The 21,036-nt window shown below is 36.8% G+C and overlaps 3 protein-coding genes across 3 annotated transcripts; all 3 read left to right on the plus strand.

Moving 5' to 3' along the window:
- LOC118039825 (probable disease resistance protein At1g61300) lies at nucleotides 1–4,218 on the plus strand. The gene is made up of 3 exons (XM_035046621.2): nucleotides 1–469; nucleotides 792–875; nucleotides 1,211–4,218. Exon 3 carries the CDS (start codon nucleotides 1,217–1,219, stop codon nucleotides 3,791–3,793), a length of 2,577 nt encoding a protein of 858 aa, XP_034902512.2. The 5' UTR covers nucleotides 1–469; nucleotides 792–875; nucleotides 1,211–1,216; the 3' UTR covers nucleotides 3,794–4,218.
- A 2,034-nt stretch (nucleotides 4,219–6,252) lies between these two features.
- Nucleotides 6,253–10,965, plus strand: LOC118039826 (disease resistance protein At4g27190-like). The gene is made up of 4 exons (XM_073406717.1): nucleotides 6,253–6,492; nucleotides 6,811–6,908; nucleotides 7,254–10,260; nucleotides 10,393–10,965. The coding sequence occupies exons 3-4, from the start codon at nucleotides 7,660–7,662 to the stop codon at nucleotides 10,474–10,476; spliced, it is 2,685 nt and encodes an 894-aa protein (XP_073262818.1). The 5' UTR covers nucleotides 6,253–6,492; nucleotides 6,811–6,908; nucleotides 7,254–7,659; the 3' UTR covers nucleotides 10,477–10,965.
- Nucleotides 10,966–18,857: 7,892 nt separating this feature from the next.
- LOC140955150 (putative disease resistance protein At1g63350) lies at nucleotides 18,858–20,574 on the plus strand. Its single transcript, XM_073406948.1, has 3 exons — nucleotides 18,858–19,204; nucleotides 19,323–19,589; nucleotides 19,908–20,574. The coding sequence occupies exons 1-3, from the start codon at nucleotides 18,858–18,860 to the stop codon at nucleotides 20,572–20,574; spliced, it is 1,281 nt and encodes a 426-aa protein (XP_073263049.1).
- Nucleotides 20,575–21,036: the final 462 nt, after the last annotated feature.

Raw genomic sequence — 21,036 nt, forward strand, 5'->3', positions numbered from 1 at the left:
ACTGTTGTTTTAGCATCTAACAGTAGACTCAAAGGATTTGAAGCAGTGTAATGTGAACACGTTGAATAGTTAGTGCGAATAAATAAAGCAAGAGATTCATGAAAGTGACATTGGTGGTTTCCAGGAGGCAGTGAGACTAGTCTTTGCATACAGGACAAAGAAAGCACAAGGCATTTACAATTATTGACTAAAAATAAGCTTGCTGTTTACCTGTGGTAGGTGGAGTTGTAGCTTCCATCCAATTTCTACTGACTTCTCCAAAGGAAAAAACATAAAGTTGCTTGCAAATTGCAGTGACTTTTTTAATAGCTAGTCTTCCACTAAGAGAGAGATCTCTCAGTATACCATTGATTTCCTAATTTCCCTCACCAAATTTCTTGAACCTTTCTCATGATCTGTGCTTCCTTTTTCTGATTGAATCGAATCATCTCGTATTCTGTTCTTGATCTGTATCTTTCTTGCTTGAAAGGTAAATCCTACTTTCTTTTCTTGTTTTTCTACCACTAATTTTGTTTCATATAAGATTTGCCCATTTGGTTGTAGAATTATTAAGTAGGATTGTAGATTGATCAATCAAGTAGAACTTAATTATATATGTGTTGCTCGATCTATTTTAGAACTCAAAACTCATATTTAGCTTTGTTCTTACATATTGCCATCAACTTCAACTACTTGTCTTAAAAACAGCTGCTCTCAAGGTTTCTTTTGTCTGTTGAGTGCCTCTTGTCAGCTTGACAGGTAACTAGTTAGTTTCACTACTCTTTCTCAAATTCTTGCGCTTACATTTTCAGATCAGCTTTTCCGGCATTTCAACATTGAGGTGCGTCCACACGTTAACTCACTCAGCAATTAGCTTCAGATTCTTTTGAATCCTGGTACAGTATTTATACTTCATCTTCTTCATTTTGTTGTTGTTATCGTTTTTGACATGTAACTATTGTTTGAATCCTTTTTCTGTAGACTTGAACTGTAAGTTTGGTGTTTTTAATAGTTTGACATGTAACTATTGTAGAAATTTTATTGAGAAACTTTGGAGTTAGGATCATCAATGGTTTCCAAATATAAATAAATTGATCTTTCTTTGTTTTTATAATCCTTGCCTTAAGGAGTTCATACCAAATTCATTGTTTTTTCTTTTTATTTATTCTAGTCTCAACCTTTCCTTTTCCAATTAATTTTATTCAATATTTTGACTCTGTTTTATATATAGGGCAAAATGGTTCAATCAACTGACCCATTTTGGCACCATGTTGAGGAGATGAAGTGTATGCATTGCGGGCGTCAATTTCCTAACGATACTTCCATTTCAAGGATCAAATGGCATTTATCAGGAGAGAAAGGGCATGGTGTTGCAATTTGTGAAAGAGTTCCTAAACAAGTTCAAGAAGCAGCTTTTCTAGCTATGCATGGTGCCAACAAAAGACATAAAAGCATAGCAAGTTCGAGCAATGTTAATGATAATGCCATTTCCACCACTCCACAAGAACAAAACAATGAAGTCGACAATTTGGCAGGAGATGCAGGAACGACACAAGCAGCGGATATAATGGGTCACCCACCTGGAAGAAGTGTGGAAGAGTTCAGTAGATGGTTAATGGAGGATGATATAGAGAATGGGACTGGAGGAGTAGTGCAGCCTGGTGCTGGAGCTAGCTCTTCTGGAGGGATTACATGCAACACAGATGCGATCAAAGGAGATGCAGTAGCAACGACAAAGCTGGTGGGTCAAGCATTCGAAGACCATGAGAAGACTATCTGGTCTTGGTTGATGCACGATGAAGTTTCAACTATTGGCATCTATGGGATGGGCGGGGTGGGTAAGACGACATTGGTGAAACATATATATGATCAACTTCAAAAAAGACGAGACAGTTTTTGTCATGTTTACTGGATTACTGTTTCACAAGATACCAGCATTAGTAAATTGCAAAACAGTATCGCCAGACGGATTGGTTTAGATCTTTCTAATGAAGGTGAGGAGCTGTATAGAGCTTTCGATTTGTCAGAAGAATTAATGAAGAAACAGAAATGGGTTTTGATTTTAGATGATCTGTGGAAGGATATTGAGCTACACAAGGTCGGAGTTCCTATCCAAGCTGTTAAGGGATGCAAACTGATTCTTACAACACGATCAGAAAAGGTTTGTCAACAGATGGATACCCAACACAAAATCAAAGTAAGTCCTATATTGGAGGAAGAAGCTTGGACTTTGTTTATTGAGAGACTTGGACATCAAATGGCACTTTCTCCAGAAGTGGAACAAATTGCAAAATCTATCACAAAGGAGTGTGATGGTTTGCCTCTGGGAATTATAACAATGGCTGGAACCATGAAGGGGGTGGAGGACATACACGAGTGGAGGAATGCTTTAGAGGAACTAAAACAATCAAGACCTTGGCAGGAGGACATGGATGAGAAGGTATTCAAAATATTAAGATTTAGTTATATGCACTTAAAGGAGTCAGCACTGCAACAATGTTTCTTGTACTGTGCATTATTCCCGGAAGACTTCTTGATCCCTAGAAAGGATTTGATAGCTTATTTGATTGATGAGGGAGTGATAAAAGGCCTGAGTAGGAAGGCAGAATTTGACAAAGGCCACTCGATGCTTAATAAACTTGAAAGTGCCTGCCTTTTGGAAAGTGTTAAAATGTACAGTCCTCATAGATTTTTCAAGATGCATGACTTGATTAGGGATATGGCCATCCAAATACTACAAGAGAACTCTCAAGGCATGGTTAAAGCAGGTGCACGGTTAAGAGAATTGCCGGGTGCAGAGGAGTGGACAGAGAATCTTACTAGAGTTTCAATGATGCAAAACCAAATTAAAGAAATTCCTTGTAGCCATTCACTGAGGTGTCCCAATCTTTCAACTCTACTGTTACGCGGAAATTCAAAGTTGCAATTTATTGCAAATTCATTTTTTGAGCAGTTGCGTGAGCTTAAGATTCTTGATCTGTCTTATACAAATATCACAAAACTGCCTGATTCTGTGTCTGAATTGGTGAGTCTCGCTGCATTATTGCTCATTGGTTGTAATATGTTAAGGCATGTGCCGTCATTAGAAAAGCTCAAGGCACTGAAGAGGTTAGATCTCTCTGGTACTTGGGCACTTGAAAAAATGCCTCAAGGTATGGAATGTCTATGCAACCTGAGGTATCTTAGAATGAATGGATGTGGTGAAAAGGAGTTTCCTAGTGGGTTGTTACCTAAGCTCTCTCTCCTGCAAGTCTTTGTATTGGAGGAGCAGATTCATCCTACTACCAAAGATAATAGAAAAGGACTGCCTCCTCCGATAACAGTTAAAGGAAAGGAAGTGGGATGCTTGAGGAAGTTGGAAACTTTGGTATGCCATTTTGAAGGTTACTTAGACTACGTGGAGTATCTCAAAACTCGGGATGAAACCAAATCACTAACCACATACCAAGTTCATGTAGGACTACTGGATAAGTATTATAATCATTATCATGGTGATTTCAGTAGGAAAACAATTGTTTTGGTTAACTGGAGTATCGACAGAGACAGAGATTTTCAGGTCATGTTCTCGAAGGACATTCAACACCTAGGCATTCATAATTGTGATGATGCAACAAGTTTATGCGATTTTTGGTCTCTAATAAAGAATGCAACTGAACTGGAGGCTATCAAGATTAGTGATTGCAATAGCATGGAGAGCTTGGTTTCATCTTCTTGGTTCTGCTCTGCTCCACCACCATCTCCAGCTATCTGGTGCATGGGTTGGTGGAGGCAGGGCTGCGTGTATAAGGGAATCCACATAAATCACACTCATTAGTGATTTCCTTCTCTGTCAATTATGGATAAGAAATGATCCCTTTTTCTTTTTCTTTTTTCTGAGAAGAAATAATGATCCATCTTAAAGGCCTTCAGATTTCAACACATGAAGGGATGCATGCATATCTCAGGAATTAACAATGGTGGAGGGATAACTTTTAATTGCCACTGATTTCTTGACAAAACGCACCGTACTAAGCTGCTGTTAGCCGTTGGTTACGCGCACCGTTTCAAAAAATGAATGAGAACTGCTGTGGATTCCCTCTCTTCTCTCCGTCTCTCTCTCTCCCGCTCTCTCCTTCTCTGTCTTCTCAATCTTTCTGATTCCACTGAGTTCAACACAGATTGGAGGATTCTTAATCGGGTTGTTACCTATAGATCGTACGTGATCTTATACAAATGTGATGTATATATGCAGGAATAATATTGGTCTTTAAATGGTTTTATTTCTTAAATAAATCAAAGAATTTAAGTTAATCTCTTGGCAGCAGGATGGATGAAAAAATAAATCATCTGTATCAATGCTCTCCTGACCACTTGGAACACCTTGCTTAAGACATCAGGAGATCAAGATATTTAATATGAAATTCAACACAAGCTGATAATCCCAGTTCTTTGCCAAAAGCAAATGGTGACAGGAAAGTCATTAGCGAGCCGAATTGCTCCTCGGCATCATCACTACTGTCATGATAATTGCATATGTTCGATCTAACAGTAGACTCAATGGTTGAAACAGTATAATGTACGTAAACATGTTGAATAGTTAGTGTGAATAAATAAAGCAGGTGATTCATGAAATTAAAAATAATTTGCATGGTGGTTTCGAGGATATAATTGCATATTGGACAAACAAAGTCCCTTTGCATGGTGGTTTCAAGAGACAGTGGAAGTAACAATTGATCTTCATTAATTGTTCTGGCTTTTTAATTAAAAAAAGTACATAACACTGTTGTTTTAGCATCTAACAACAGTAGACTCAAGGATTTGAAGCAGTGTAATGTGAACACGTTGAATAGTTAGCGTGAATAAATAAAGCAGAAAGTGGCATGAAGTTTGCATGGTGGTTTCCATGGGAGTAATCATTGCATACAGGACAAAGAAAGCACCTCTGTTTTATTTCTTTAGAGTAAAAAAACATAAAGATGCTTGCTAATTGCTAATTGCTAATTGCTAATTGCAATGACTTTAATAGCTAGTCTTCCACTAGGAGAGATCTCTCTCAGTATACCCTTGATTTGATAAAGTTGCTTCCACTAAGGCTCCGTTTGTTTGCAGGAAAGTGAATTCCTTTTGGAAAGTGAATTCCGGGGAAAGTGAATTCCTGGAAAGTGAATTCCGGGAAAGTATTTTCCGATGTTTGGTAGTGTTATGGAAAATGAACTGGAAAACACTTTCCAGTGTTTGGTTATGTCATGGAAAATAAGCTGGAAAATAACTTATTAATATTTTATTTTTCTCAAGTTTATTAAAATAATGAGGAACAAATCTTACAAATTAAAAAGTTAAATGAGAATGAAATTGAAAAAAAATATATAATTTCATAAATTATCTCAAATAATAATCAAAATAATAGGGATCAAATCTAAAAAATAAAAAAAAAAATAAAGAAATTAAAATAATAATAATCAACATTTCATAAATTATTTCAAATAAATAAGTAACAATCAAAAAAATGAGGATCAAATTTGATAAATAAAAATTTCAATAAAAAAATGATAAGGAAAAAGCAAATAGTAATTATAAAAATAAGGACCAAAGTTAATATAAAAATAAAATTTTAAGAGATGAAATTGAAAAATAAATATTCAAACAAAAATATATGTAGCAATCAAAAGTTTGAGGATCAAATTTGATATAATCAGCAAATAATGATATTTCTAAATTTTTCACAACTTCCGGAAAGTGTTTTCCCCTCAAATTTTTCAGGAAAAACACTTTCCAAGAAAACCAAGCCAAATTTTCCTTTTACTGGAAAGTGTTTTCCATTGACCAACTTTCCTACTGGCAAACAAACACAAGAAAGTTTGGAAAGTGATTTCCCGGAAACCACTTTCTGGAAAACAAACACAAGAAAGTTTGGAAAGTGATTTCCCGGAAACCACTTTCGGAAAACAAACACAGCTAAAAGGAAAACACTTTCCTGAAAACCAAGTCAAATTTTTTTTGACTAAAATTGACTGGAAAGTGTTTTCCGTTGACCGGAAAGTATTTTTCGTTGACTAGAAAGTGTTTTCCGCTGACCGGAAAGTGTTTTCCGCTGACCAACTTTCCTAATGACAAACAAACACAGGAAAGTTTGGAAAATGATTTCCCGGAAACTACTTTCCGGGAAACAAACAAGGCCTAAGAAAGAGATTTCTCAGTGTACCCTTGATTTCCTAATTTCCCTCACCAAATTTTTTATTGATATTTTAATAGTTAGTGTGAATAAATAAAGCAGAAAGTGGCATAAAGTTTGCATAGAGAACAAAGAAAGCACAGGCAGAAAGTGACATAAAGTTGAAGCTTCCTGCCAATTTCTATTGCAATGACTTTAATAGCTGGCCTTCCAGTAAGAGAGATCTCTCTCAGTATACCATTGACTTCCAAATTTCCCTCACCAAATTTCCTAAACCTTTCTTATGATCTGTGCTTCCTTTTTCTGATTGAATCGAATCATCTCGTTTTGAGTTCTTGATCTGTATCTTTCTTGCTTGAAAGGTAAATCCTACTTTCTTTTCTTGTTTTTCTACCACTAATTTTGTTTCAAATAAGATTTTCCCATTTGGTTGTAGAATAAATATGTAGGATTGTAGATTAATCAATCAAGTAGAACTTAATTATATATGTGTTGCTTGATCTATTTTAGAATTCAAAACTGATATTTAGCTTTGTTCTTACATATTGCCATCAACTTCAACTACTTATCTTAAAAACAGCTGCTCTCAAGGTTTCTTTTGTCTGTTGAGTGCCTCTTGTCAGCTTGACAGGTGACTAGTTTGCCTACTCTTCCTTATATTCTTGTGCTTACATTTTCAGATCAGCTTTCCCAGAGTTTCAACATTGGGGCGCGTCCACACGTTTCCTCACTCAGCAATTAGCTTCAGATTCTTTTGTTAAAATTCTTTTGAATCCAGGTAAACTATTTATATGTCACGACCCGAATCTTCTTCATTTTGTTGCTGTTTTTGTTTTTGACAAGTAACTATTGTTTGAATCTTTTTAAGTAAAACACAGGTTGTACAAATTTTATTGAGAAACTTTGGATTTTGTATCATCAATGGTTTCCAAATATAAATAAATTGATCTTTCTTAGTTTTTATAAAATAAATTGCCTTATGGAGTTCATACAAATTCTTTTTTTTTCCTTTTTATATTCTTTGCTGTTTTTAACTTATTATTTTAGTTTCAACCTTTCCTTTTCCGATTGATGTAACTTACATTAATTTTATTCAATATTTTGACTCTGTTTTTATATATAGGGCAAAATGGTTCAATCAACTGACCCATTTTGGCACCATGTTGAGGAGATGAAGTGTATTTATTGCGGGCGTCAATTTCCTAACCATACTTCCATTTCAAGGATCAAATGGCATTTATCAGGAGAGAAAGGGCGTGGTGTTGCAATTTGTGAAAGAGTTCCTAAACAAGTTCAAGAAGCAGCTGTTCAAGCTATGCATGGTGCCAACAAAAGACATAAAAGCATAGCAAGTTCAAGCAATGTTAATGATAATGCCATTTCAACCACTCCACAAGAACAAAACAATAATGAAGTCGACAATTTGGCAGGAGATGCAGGAACGACACAAGCAGCGGATAGAATGGGTCACCCACCTGGAAGAAGTGTGGAAGAGTTCAGTAGATGGTTAATGGAGGATGATATAGAGAATGGGACTGGAGTCTGGAGGAGTAGTGCAGCCTGGTGCAGGAGCTAGCTCTTCTGGAGGGCTTACATGCAACACAAATGAGACTCCAGGAGACGCAGTACCAACGACAAAGCTGGTGGGTCAAGCATTCGAAGACCATAAGAAGACTATCTGGTCTTGGTTGATGCACGATGAAGTTTCAACTATTGGCATCTATGGGATGGGCGGAGTGGGAAAGACGACATTGGTGACACACATTTATAATCAACTTCGAGAAAGACCAGGCACTTTCTGCCATGTTTACTGGATTACTGTTTCACAAGATACTAACATTAATAAATTGCAAAACAGTATCGCCAAACGGATTGATTTAGATCTTTCTAATGAAGATGAGGAGCTGGATAGAGCTTCCAAATTGTCAAAAGAATTAACGAAGAAACAGAAATGGGTTTTGATTTTAGACGATTTGTGGAAGGCTATTGAGCTACGCAAGGTGGGAATTCCTATCCAAGCTGTTAAGGGATGCAAGCTGATTGTTACAACACGATTAGAAAATGTTTGTCAGCAGATGGGTACCCAACACATAATCAAAGTGAATCCTATTTCGAAGGAAGAAGCTTGGGCTTTGTTTATTGAGAGACTTGGACAGGACACACCACTTTCTCTGGAAGTGGAACAAATTGCAAAATCTGTGGCAAGGGAATGTGCTGGTTTGCCGCTAGGAATTATAACAATAGCTGCAGCCATGAGGGGAGTGGTTGACGTACGTGAGTGGAGGAATGCATTGGAGGAATTGAAGGAATCAAAAGTTAGAAAAGATGATATGGAGCCTGAGGTATTCGACATATTGAGATTTAGTTTTATGCACTTAAAGGAGTCAGAACTGCAGCAATGCTTCTTGTACTGTGCATTATTCCCGGAAGACTTCATGATCCGTAGAGAGGATTTGATAGCTTATTTGATTGACGAGGGAGTGATAAAAGGGCTGAAGAGTAGGGAGGCAGAATTTGACAAAGGCCACACGATGCTGAATAAACTTGAAAGAGTCTGCCTATTGGAAAGTGCTGAGGAAGCGCATTATATCAAAATGCATGACTTGATTAGGGACATGGCCATCCAAATACTACAAGAGAACTCTCAAGGCATGGTGAAAGCAGGTGCACAGTTAAGAGAATTGCCGGATGCAGAGGAGTGGACAGAGAATCTTACTAGAGTTTCACTGATGGATAACCAAATTAAAGAAATTCCTTCCAGCCATTCACCGAGGTGTCCCAGTCTTTCAACTCTATTGCTATGCAGAAACTCAGAGTTACAATTTATTGCAGATTCATTTTTTGAGCAGTTGCATGAGCTCAAGTTTCTTGATCTGTCTCGTACAAAGATCACAAAACTGCCTGATTCTGTCTCTGAATTGGTGAGTCTCGCTGCATTATTGCTCATTGGTTGTAATATGTTAAGGCATGTGCCGTCATTAGAAAAGCTCAAGGCACTGAAGAGGTTAGATCTCTCTCGTACTTGGGCACTTGAAAAGATTCCTCAAGGCATGGAATGTCTATGCAACCTGAAGTATCTTAGAATGAGTGGATGTGGTGAAAAGGAGTTTCCTAGTGGGTTGTTACCTAAGCTCTCTCTCCTGCAAGTGCTTATATTGGAGGAGCAGATTCATCCTACTACCAAAGATAATAGAAAACGACCGCCTACTCCGATAACAGTTAAAGGAAAGGAAGTGGGATGCTTGAGGAAGTTGGAAACTTTGGTATGCCAATTTGAAGGTTACTTAGACTACGTGGAGTATCTCAAAACTCGGGATGAAACCAAATCACTAACCACATACCAAATTCATGTAGGACTACTGGATAAGTATTATAATCATTATCATGGTGATTTAAGAAGGAAAACAATTGTTTTGGGTAACTGGAGTTTCGACAGAGACAGAGATTTTCAGGTCATGTTCTCGAAGGACATTCAACAACTAGACATTCATAATTATGATGATGCAACAAGTTTATGCGATTTTTGGTGTCTAATAAAGAATGCAACTGAACTGGAGGTTATCAGCATTGTTGATTGCAATAGCATGGAGAGCTTGGTTTCATCTTCTTGGTTCTGCTCTGCTCCACCACCATCTCCATCTTATAGTGGAATATTTTCTGGTCTTAAAGAGTTTAGGTGTTATGATTGTAAGAGCATGAAGAAGTTGTTCCCTCTTGTCTTGCTGCCAAGCCTCGTAAACCTAGAAAGGATTACAGTTATAGGATGTGAGAAAATGGAGGAGATAATAGGTGGAACAAGATCAGATGAAGAAGGGGTTATGGGTGAAGAAAGCAACACCGATCTCAAACTCCCCAAGTTAAGATCTCTGGTATTGATTAGATTACCAGAACTGAAAAGCATTTGCAGTGCAAAACTGATTTGCGATTCTCTCCAATTAATTCAAGTAACGAATTGTGAGAAGCTGAAGAGGATGGGAATTTGTCTTCCGTTGCTTGAAAATAGCGAGCCATCTCCTCCCCCTTCTCTCAGAGAGATCTATTGTTCAAAAAAATGGTGGGAGTCAGTGGTGGAGTGGGAGCATCCTAACGCGAAGGATGTCCTTCTTCCCTTTGTAAGGTTTCTGTCTAAGGTATGATGTGAGTTTGCCCTTAATATAATAAAATATTGAATTAAGTTCAGGTGCTTACTGGTTTTATACTTTGATTATATAAATATAATAAAATATCGAATTAAGTTTAGGTGTTTGGAAATGGTTATGCAGAATAAGGATCTACTTCAGAAATTGGCTATAGCGCAGCTTCAGCAGCGTAAATTGAAGGAAATGATTAATAAAGTATCGAATTAAATTTGCTGCTGCTACTTCCGTTTCGAGGATCAAATGGCATTTGTCTCAAGTGAGGGCGTGGTGTTGCAATTTGTAGTAAAGTGCCTGAAGACGTTCAGGAAGCAGCTTTACAAGTCCTTTTTATATGAAGCTGTGTGTGTAGGTTAGCAAAATTACTACCAAGTCCTTTTTTATATGAATGTTGTTGGTGTTTTTAGAAGGGTGAAATAATTATTTTATTGTTATAATCTACAGTAAATTGTGTCTTTGTATACATTATGAGCTTTTTTTTTTTTTTTTTTTTGTAATTCTGTTAATTGTGTCTTGGTGTACTTTAGGCTCAAAATTAGGTGTGAATCAAATGAATCATCATATTTTGAAAGTCACCGTGGAGCCCCTTTGTGCGCATGAGCTGTATTAAATCCTAAATTGATTTGTATTTGTGTACATATAGGAATCCTAGATTGATTCGTAGTTGTATATAGATAGGAACAAATAACTCTCTTGCTTATCCTCTGTATCTTTCCTATTTCATCTCTGAAGTGTAACTATATATATTGCCTCCTGTGGAGAAGAATATAACGAAGAGAAGTAATATTACAGAAACCCTATTGTTTACATGGTATCAGAGCAGACTCAATTCTGTCTGCAGTAAACCAAACCGAATACGAACCTCGAATCCCTTCTCCTACGAAAAAATAATCTGTATCAAGCTGCTGTTCTTATTCTACGAAACAAAATCCTTTATATTTCTGAAACGTAACTCACAAGTTATTTGTGCTTTCTTCTTCATCTAGTATCTTCTATGGCTGCAGACATGTCGACTTCAATTGTTCCAACACCAACACAACAGATTATTGTACATCAAGATAACTCTTCCTTCCCAACCGGAGTCATCCTTGATGAGACCAACTATTCATTATGGTCTCAACTCATGGAGATGCGTATAGGGGCTCGCAACAAAGCTGGATATCTCACGGGAGAAACAAAAAAACCAGAAGTTGGAGCTCCCAATCTTGGAGCATGGATTACTGAAAATCATAGAGTAAAAAGTTGGCTCATTGATGCAATGAGTCCAGCATTAATGCAACGATTTATTCGCCTGTCTATAGCCAAAGAAATATGGGAGGCCGTATCAAAAACATTTTATGATGGATCAGATGAAACCTGTATCTTCGAATTGAACCAAAGATCTTTCTCTACCAAACAGAATGGTCGCCCCTTATCAACTTACTATAATGAACTTGTTGCTATCTTTCAAGAAATTGATCACAGGACGAAATCTCAGGAAGGAACAGTTGAGGGGGTACTTCAGTTACACTCCGCAATGGCTAGGCTTAGAGTTCATATTTTTCTGAGTGGACTTGATTCAGAATTCAATCAGGTTTGTGGCGAAATCTTGCGCAAAGATCCAAAACTTGATTTGGAGAACACATACGCATATGTCAGGAGGGAATACCAGCAAAGACAAACCATGGGAAGTTATCATCCAAACTCTGAGAATTTAGCTATGCTAACCAACACTCCTCGACAAGGATCATCATATGAATCAACCAGCAAACGAAACACTCAATTATCCAAAAAGGTTAACAACCTGGTCTGCGCTCATTGTGGGGAAAAAGGTCATTCACAACAGCGGTGCTATGAGATTATTGGCTATCCCGAGTGGTGGGATTTCTCAAAGAAACCTCGGAAAAAGATCGTTGCAAGAGCTATGACAACGTCCACAGAAGATCACCAGCAGCCTACAGCAAATATTGCTCATCCTGGTAAAGTTGGTAAAGTATCTGTATTCCCTGCACATTATAAGGATAAAACTTGGATTGTTGATACAGGTGCATCTGAACATATGACGAGAGACGTTAGACAATTACAATCCATACTCCCTTCTTCTTAATCAGTTATTTCCACAGCCAATGGTAGTACCTCCCCTGTTACTGGGGAAGGTTCAGTCATTTTGTCAAATACACTCACACTCAATACTGTCCTTGTTGTTCCCTCTCTTGAATATAATCTGTTATCTATTAGCCAAATTACATCCACCCTTCATTGTACTGTAATGTTTTGGCCCTCCTTTTGTGTCTTTCAGGACATTCTAACGCGGAGGATTCTTGGCTATGGTGTTAGACGGGGCAAACTCTACTACTTGGAATTAACAGATAATGGAGAATCAAAAATCAGTCAGGCAAATCATGTTAGTAGCAGAGATAAGGCTCAGACAGTTATATGGCTATGGCATCGTAGATTAGGACATCTTTCTTTTGGTTATCTAAAGAAACTACAACCAGTACTCTTTTCCGGTATTAATGAATTGGATTTTCATTGTGATACATGTGAACTGGCTAAAAGTCACCGTATCTCTTATTCCCCAAGTTTGAATAAAAGTTCAGAACCATTTGAGGTCATTCACACGGATGTTTGGGGTCCTGCAAAGGTTCCTGCAATTTCTAGCTCTCGTTATTTTGTGACTTTTATTGATGAATGCACGAGAATGACTTGGGTATCCTTACTTATACATAAGAATGATGTGTGTCTAGCTTTCCAGACATTGCATAAAATGATACAAACTCAGTACCAAAAACAAATTCGTGTGGTGCAGTCTGATAATGGCACCGAGTTTGTAGCTGCATCTCTTGGGAACTTCCTGTGCAGCTATGGAATTCGCCATCAGACCTCGTGTACCTATACTCCACAACAGAATGGATTAGCTGAGCGGAAAAATCGACAACTATTAGAGGTAGTACGTGCATCTCTTTTTGGTATGAATATGCCAAAATTTTATTGGGGTGAGGCTGTGAAATCTGCTACTTATATCATCAACAGAACACCATCTCGAGTCCTAGATTTTCAAACACCCTTACAAAAGTTACAATCCTTACTCCCAGTTCCCCATTTTCCCAACCTTGAACCCTGAATTTTTGGTTGTACCGTGTTTGTTCACATCCCAAAAATCTTAAGAAACAAACTTGATCCATGTGCAAAACGTTGTGTATTTGTTGGCTACTCTGATCTTCAGAAAGGATATAGATGTTATGATCCCCACACCCAAAAATTCCATGTGACATTGGATGCTTCCTTTCGTGAGCTCATACCTTATTACTCTGGGGGAGCCTTGAGCCATTCTCTTCAGGGGGAGAACTTCAGTAACGAGAATGAGGATCTGATGGATAAAGGAAGTGAGGAGTTTACCCAGTTAGAGGCTCTGATGGATAAAGTAAGTGAGGAGTCTATCCAGTTAAAAGAGAATGAAAACTTGAATCCACAAGGCAGTAATCATAGCACTGATGTCGAGAATGATTCCACACATGAAGCTCTAGTTTTTCCTGATGAATCTGCACCACCATTTGAGTTGCCCCTGTCTACACCATTACCTGCAGAATCATCCACGAATGTTCCCCCTCAGGTAAGTCATGGGATTAGAGAGTCTAATGAAATATATTGTCCTACAGAAAACCCCACTTCTAGATATCCACAAAGGATGAATAAGGGAATTCCGAAAAAACAATATGATCCTGATCTTACAGTCAAAACCAAATATCCAATTAATAACTATGTGTCCTCTCATAGGTTGACTCGTTCATATGCACTTACTGTTAATCAACTTTCCACAGTTTCTATTCCTAGTAATGTGCAGGATGCATTGGCTAATCAAAGATGGAGAAAGGCAATGAATGAAGAGATGGAGGCTCTACAGAAAAATGCTACGTGGGAACTAGTTTCGCTGCCTAAAGGAATGAAGACAGTTGGATGCAGATGGGTGTTCACTGTGAAACTCAACCCAGATGGTAGTATTGACAGGTATAAAGCTCGACTAGTCGCAAAAGGATATACACAAAGGTATGGGGTAGACTATCAGGATACTTTTGCACCAGTAGCCAAGATCAATACTATTTGTATTCTTATATCTATAGCAGCAAATCGAGACTGGCCTCTGCAACAATTTGATGTTAAGAATGCATTTCTCAATGGTGATCTAGAAGAAGAAGTCTACATGGAACTACCACCTGGAGTTAACAGCAACTTAGGCAAAGGTGAAGTCTGCAAACTAAAGAAGTCATTGTATGGACTAAAACAATCACCTAGAGCATGGTTTGGGAGATTCTCTGCTACAATGAAGGAGTTTGGCTATAAACAAAGTAACTCTGACCATACTTTGTTTATAAAACATAACGAAGGAAGAGTAACCGTTTTAATTGTATATGTGGATGATATGGTCATGACAGGAGATGATCCACGTGAAATGAAAGCATTACAGAGATATCTAGCTACTAAATTTGAAATGAAGGATCTCGAACACCTTAAATATTTTTTAGGAATTGAGGTGGCAAGGTCAAGGCAGGGAATATCTCTTTCACAACAAAAATATGTGATAGACCTGCTAACTAAAACTGGAATGCTTAGTTGCAAACCAGTAGAAACGCCCATGGAGATGAAACCATAAGCTTGGGAATTTTTTCCAGATCAGGATCCAATAGACAAGGATCGTTACCAGCGATTAGTTGGAAGGCTAATCTACTTATCCCATACCAGACCTGATATAGCATATGCAGTAAGTGTGGTGAGTCAGTTCATGCATGCACCAAGTAAAGAACATATGGAAGCAGTATATTGAATTTTACGGTACTTAAAAGGTTCTCCAGGAAGAGGATTATTGTTCACAAAAAACAATATTCCTAACATTGAAGGATATACAGACTCTGATTGGGCAAGAGATCAGACGACCAGAAAATCTACTTCTGGTTATTTTACGTTTGTAGAAGGTAATCTTGTCACTTGGAAAAGCAAGAAACAAAAGGTAGTAGCAAGATCAAGTGCTGAAGCCGAATTTCGAGGGATGGCTCATGGTGTATGTGAATTGATATGGATAAGGAATATATTAAGGGATCTAGGGATTGAATATACTGAACCTATGAATCTCTTCTGTGATAATAAAGCAGCTATAGCAATCGCACAGAACCCAGTTCAACATGATTGCACCAAACACGTTGAGGTTGATCGTCATTTCATCAAGGAGAATCTCGATGGAAGAATCATACAGTTTCCATTTATACAATCTAAGAGTCAACTGGCTGATGTACTCACAAAGGCAGTTTCAGGAAAGGCGTTTCATGATATAATTAACAAGTTGGGCATGATAAACATCTATGCACCAACTTGAGGGGGAGTGTGCGCATGAGCTGTATTAAATCCTAAATTGATTTGTATTTATGTACATATAGGAATCCTAGATTGATTCGTAGTTGTATATAGATAGGAACAAATAACTCTCTTGCTTATCCTCTGTATCTTTCCTATTTCATCTCTGAAGTGTAACTATATATATTGCCTCCTGTGGAGAAGAATATAACGAAGAGAAGTAATATTACAGAAACCCTATTGTTTACACCCTTCCCTATTTTCTTTATTAATAAATGGCTCACATGATCCCAAGCAACGACTGTCCATAAACAAAATGCAAAACGACACCATGCAATTACACAAAAAGCGACGAGCTGGTACTACCTAAAATAAAAATAAAAATAAAATATCATGGCAGAGTCTTTTTCTTTCTTTTGTTAGACGCGATTTCGAAACAATTCATTAGACAATTACTACCAATTAGTCCTTTTTTTTTTTCCATTTGTGATTACAACAAAATTTTAGTAGAGTTTTGTATGTATTTACAATATTTCAAGCTATCATAGTTCAAAATAAATATAATCCAATCTAAATTCTAACAATTCAATGCAGAACATTTGTTAATACCTTTACCGTGGATTCATATTTATATAATTATATATATATATAATTATATATATAGAATTGCATTCATTAGACAATTACTACCAAGACCCTCTTTTTGGTTGTGACATTATATATATAGAACTCATTCCCAAGATGAATAAAATTTAAAAGTTTGATAAAGAGCTAAAAAATAATACATTATCTTTTCCTTGCATTACTTGTAATCAATCCAAAAAAACTCAAATTAGAACCCTAAAACGTAAAGCATAGGTGGTAATTGGGCTGAGAGAGCGGTGTCTAAGAGTCAGTAATGGAGTGGGAACATCCTAACACTAAAGATGTCCTTCATCCCTTTGTACTTTTTAAATAGAGCATGAGTGACGCAGTGCCCTTAATTAATATTAAATTAAGAGTAAGCATTGTTGTTTTAATTGGATTAAGCTTAAGCTATGTGTCAACAATCTTATGAATAGTAATTGTGTTTCAATCTTATTAAATTACCACCTATTTTATCCACTTCTTTTAATTTAATCCTTTTTCTTCAATTTTATATGGCTCATCAAATTTAAAGTAATTGTGTTTTAATTTAGTGAGTCTACATTAAAATGCAAACGCATGAATAGTGTTTTTGTTCTTCCACAAGGTATTGAATTTCCTATAATAATTAGAATATAATATATAGTTTTAACCCGCATTTTACCACTTAAGTAAACATCATTTTAACAATAATATAAACTATTTGCAATTAATAAAAGGGACTGGGTCCATTTGGTCCCAGGAAAGAACCCCAATAAGAAAACAATAAAAGCCAGGCCCATAAAACATTTGACCCAGGGAAGATCTACAGTGACAATGTGGTTTGATAATCAACCACTGTTATTAACACAGTTGAAAGTACGGTAATTCGTATGCCATAGCCATCATAACAATTAATGAATTTAGCATGTCACGGAAGCAAAAATCCTTTTCTTTTTTAATGAATTTTGACCATTTTTTATGCCGAGGTTGATTGTTTAAAAAAAAATATCAGTGATCTGATACTTGATATTATGATATTGGTAAAGCTTTTTATTTAGAAATATATAAATATATATATTATTTATTTTTTAAAATTTATTTTTATATGCTAATACGATCTAAAAATATAATAAAAATTAATTTTTAAAAAATTGAGTTTTTTACAAAAAATTGCCAAACATGCTATTTGTGAAACAAGTTTGAGTTTGTACTTGGAGGTTTCTTTTTTCTCTATCCTTTCTCTGCACACACTTAACTTCTAAAAACATGCATTTGAAAAAACTTAAAAATCAGAGAATATTAACCTTCAGATGATTAATTAAATGTAAACTTAAATACGAGCTGAAATTCCATGATCTTTCCATTTTCTCTGATTAATTTTATCAATGGCAAAAAGGGTGCGTGCAGTCCCCCATAATTACTGCTTAATGCACGTGAAGCTGGTCCCCCGTAGCCTCTCTCTTTCTCTGATATGACTCAATTATTATGCTTAATGTCATCTCTCTTCAGTGTTTTCTCCTCAATGCATTGACAGGAAAGTTGCCTGCAGAAAACTTGCCAAGTTGGTCATCCTGACAGATATGTAAGCAGACACTTTTTTCTTTTTTGTGCGTCTCTTAATTGAAGCACACGTCTACGAACCAAAAACGATAAAAAAAAAAAAAACAGATATGCAATCAGCCTCTCTTACCACAGGAAAGTTTGCTGATTTTGATGCCAAAAAGTCTCACATTTAACATGCCCGGATTGTTTCGATCTTTCAATCTTCTATTGCTGATAATTCAAACATTGACGTGGATCAAATTCAGTGGAAATAATGTTATTGCAATTCTTCTGTTTTTCATTTGTATGTTCTTCATTTTTTTATCTAAATTTTATGGTAAACAATAATACTTCCAGAAAACTCTCACTGAGTTTGTATTTTCTTTGAACCTTTTAGGAGGATGAATTATAATAATTTATCCTGCTTTCATCAGTAAATGAACACTGGTTCAGAATATCTGAATATCTGTACCTTCTAGCATTGCTTCCTTAACCAGACTAAGAGGGTGTTTGGGAGTGTGGTAACTGTTGCTTTTCAAATAGTTTTTCGTTGCCGAAAGTATGTCAATAATGTTTTTTTTATTTTTTAAAAATCATTTTTTGATATCAGCACAACTTAATTATATGTGTTGCTTAATCTATCTTAGAACTCAAAACTCATATTATAGCTTTGTTCTTACATGTTCATATTGCCATCAACTTCAACTACTTGTCTTAAAAACAGCTGTCTCAAGGTTTCTTTTGTCTGTTTGAGTGCCTCTTGTCAGCTTGATAGTGACTAGTTTTGACTTACTCTTTCTCATATCTTCATGCTTACATTTTCAGATCAGCTTTCCCAGAGTTTCAACATTGGGTGCGTCCAACACGTTTCCTTCACTCAGCAATTAGCTTCAGATATTCTTTTGTTAAAAATTCTTTTGAACCCAGGTAAAGTATTTATATGTCACGACCGAATCTTTTTTGACAAGTAACTATTGTTTGAATCTTTTTTAAGTAAAAAACACAAGTTGTACAAATTTATTGAGAAACTTTGGATTTTGTATCATCAATAGTTTCCAAATATAAATAAATTGATCTTTCTTAGTTTTTTATAAATAAATTGACTTTGGCAGGAGGACATGGATGAGAAGGTATTCAAAATATTAAGATTTAGTTATATGCACTTAAAGGAGTCAGCACTGCAACAATGTTTCTTGTACTGTGCATTATTCCCGGAAGACTTCAAGATCCCTAGAGAGGATTTGATAGCTTATTTGATTGATGAGGGAGTGATAAAAGGCATGAGTAGGAAGGCAGAATTTGACAAAGGCCACTCGATGCTTAATAAACTTCAAAGTGCCTGCCTTTTGGAAAAAGTTGAATTCGGCAGTCATTTTAGATGTGTGAAGATGCATGACTTGATTAGGGATATGGCCATCCAAATACTGCAAGAGAACTCTCAAGACATGGTTAAAGCAGGTGCACGGTTAAGAGAAGTGGACAGAGAATCTTACTAGAGTTTCACTGATGCATAACCAAATTAAGGAAATTCCTTCCAGCCATTCACCATGTTGTCCCAGTCTTTCAACTCTATTGCTATGCAGAAACGCAAAGTTGCAATTTATAGCAGATTCATTTTTTGAGCAGTTGCGTGGGCTCAAGGTTCTTGATCTGTCTTATACAGGTATCACAAAACTACCTGATTCTGTCTCTGAATTGGTGAGTCTCACTACATTATTGCTCTATAGTTGTTATATTTTAAGGCATGTGCCGTCATTAGAAAAGCTCAAGGCACTGAAGAGGTTAGATCTCTCTGGTACTTGGGCACTTGAAAAGATGCCTCAAGGTATGGAATGTCTATGCAACCTGAGGTATCTTAAAATGAATGGATGTGGTGAAAAGGAGTTTCCTAGTGGGTTGTTACCTAAGCTCTCTCTTCTGCAAGTCTTTGTATTGGAGCCGTGGCCGCTTACTCCTATTCTGCATGTCTATGCAACCCTACTCCGATAACAGTTAAAGGAAAGGAAGTGGGATGCTTGAGGAAGTTGGAAACTTTGGTATGCCATTTTGAAGGTTACTTAGATACGTGGAGTATCTCAAAACTCGGGATGAAACCAAATCACAACCACATACATATTCGTGTAGGACTACTGGATAAGTATTATTAATTATTATCATTATGATTTCAGAAGGAAAACAATTGTTTGCGGTAACTTGAGTATCGACAGAGACAGAGATTTTCAGGTCATGTTCCCAAAGGACATTCAACAACTAGGCATTGATAATTGTGATGATGCAACAAGTTTATGCATTTTTTGGTCTCTAATAAAGAATGCAACTGAACTGGAGACTATCAACATTAGTGATTGCAATAGCATGGAGAGCTTGGTTTCATCTTCTTGGTTCTGCTCTGTTCCACCACCATCTCCATCTTATAGTGGAATATTTTTTGGTCTTAAAGAGTTTAATTGTTATGATTGTAAGAACATGAAGAAGTTGTTCCCTCTTGTCTTGCTGCCAAGCCTCGTAAACCTGGAATGCATTGAAGTTGGTGAATGTGAGAAAATGGAGGAGATAATATGTGGAACAAGATCAGATGAAGAAGGTGTTATGGGTGAAGAAAGCAGCACCGATCTCAAACTCCCCAAGTTAAGATCTCTGCTATTGATTAGATTACCAGAACTGAAAAGCATTTGCAGTGTAAACCTGATTTGCGATTCTCTCCAATCAATAAGAGTAAAGAATTGTGAGAAGAAGCTGAAGAGGATGGGAATTTGTCTTTCGTTGCTTGAAAATGGCGAGCCATCTCCTCCCCCTTCTCTCATAGCAATCCCCCCTTTCTTCAATTATGGATAAGAAATGATTTTTTTTTTCTGAGAAGAAATAGTGATCCATCTTAAAGGCCTTCAGATTTCAACACATGAAGGGATGCATACATATCCCAGGAATTAACAATGGAGGAGGGATAACTTTTAATTGCCACTGATTTCTTGACAAAACGCACCGTACTAGGCTGTTGTTAAGCCGTTACTTATGCGCACCGTTTCAATAAATTGTAATTCTCATTACTGAGAAGGTTGTCAAGTCAGCACCATCTTCTGCTCTGCCGATATATAGTGGCAGTTGTAACAGAATGGGCATGGCAAAAAAATGAATGAGAACTGCTGTGGATCCCTCTCTTCTCTCCGTCTTTCTCTCGCTCCCTCTCTCTCCTTCTCTGTCTTCTCAATCTTTCTGCTTCAACACATATTGGAGGATTCTTAATCGGGCTGTTACCTATAGATCGTACGTGATCTTATACCAGCTTTGTGATGTATG

Source organism: Populus alba, chromosome 19 (assembly GCF_005239225.2).
Source record: "Populus alba chromosome 19, ASM523922v2, whole genome shotgun sequence".
NCBI lineage: Eukaryota > Viridiplantae > Streptophyta > Magnoliopsida > Malpighiales > Salicaceae > Populus > Populus alba.

Excerpts from the sequence above, each read along its gene's own strand:
- LOC118039825 (XM_035046621.2), top strand. The coding sequence starts at position 1,217 with ATGGTTCAATCAACTGACCCATTTTGGCACCATGTTGAGGAGATGAAG.
- LOC118039826 (XM_073406717.1), top strand. The coding sequence starts at position 7,660 with ATGGGACTGGAGTCTGGAGGAGTAGTGCAGCCTGGTGCAGGAGCTAGC. Across the intron at positions 10,261-10,392 it reads TTGTAAGGTTTCTGTCTAAG|AATAAGGATCTACTTCAGAA; the intron begins GTATGATGTGAG and ends ATGGTTATGCAG.
- LOC140955150 (XM_073406948.1), top strand. The coding sequence starts at position 18,858 with ATGGATGAGAAGGTATTCAAAATATTAAGATTTAGTTATATGCACTTA. Across the intron at positions 19,205-19,322 it reads ATGGTTAAAGCAGGTGCACG|AAACGCAAAGTTGCAATTTA; the intron begins GTTAAGAGAAGT and ends ATTGCTATGCAG. Across the intron at positions 19,590-19,907 it reads GAATGTCTATGCAACCTGAG|AAGGAAAACAATTGTTTGCG; the intron begins GTATCTTAAAAT and ends TTATGATTTCAG.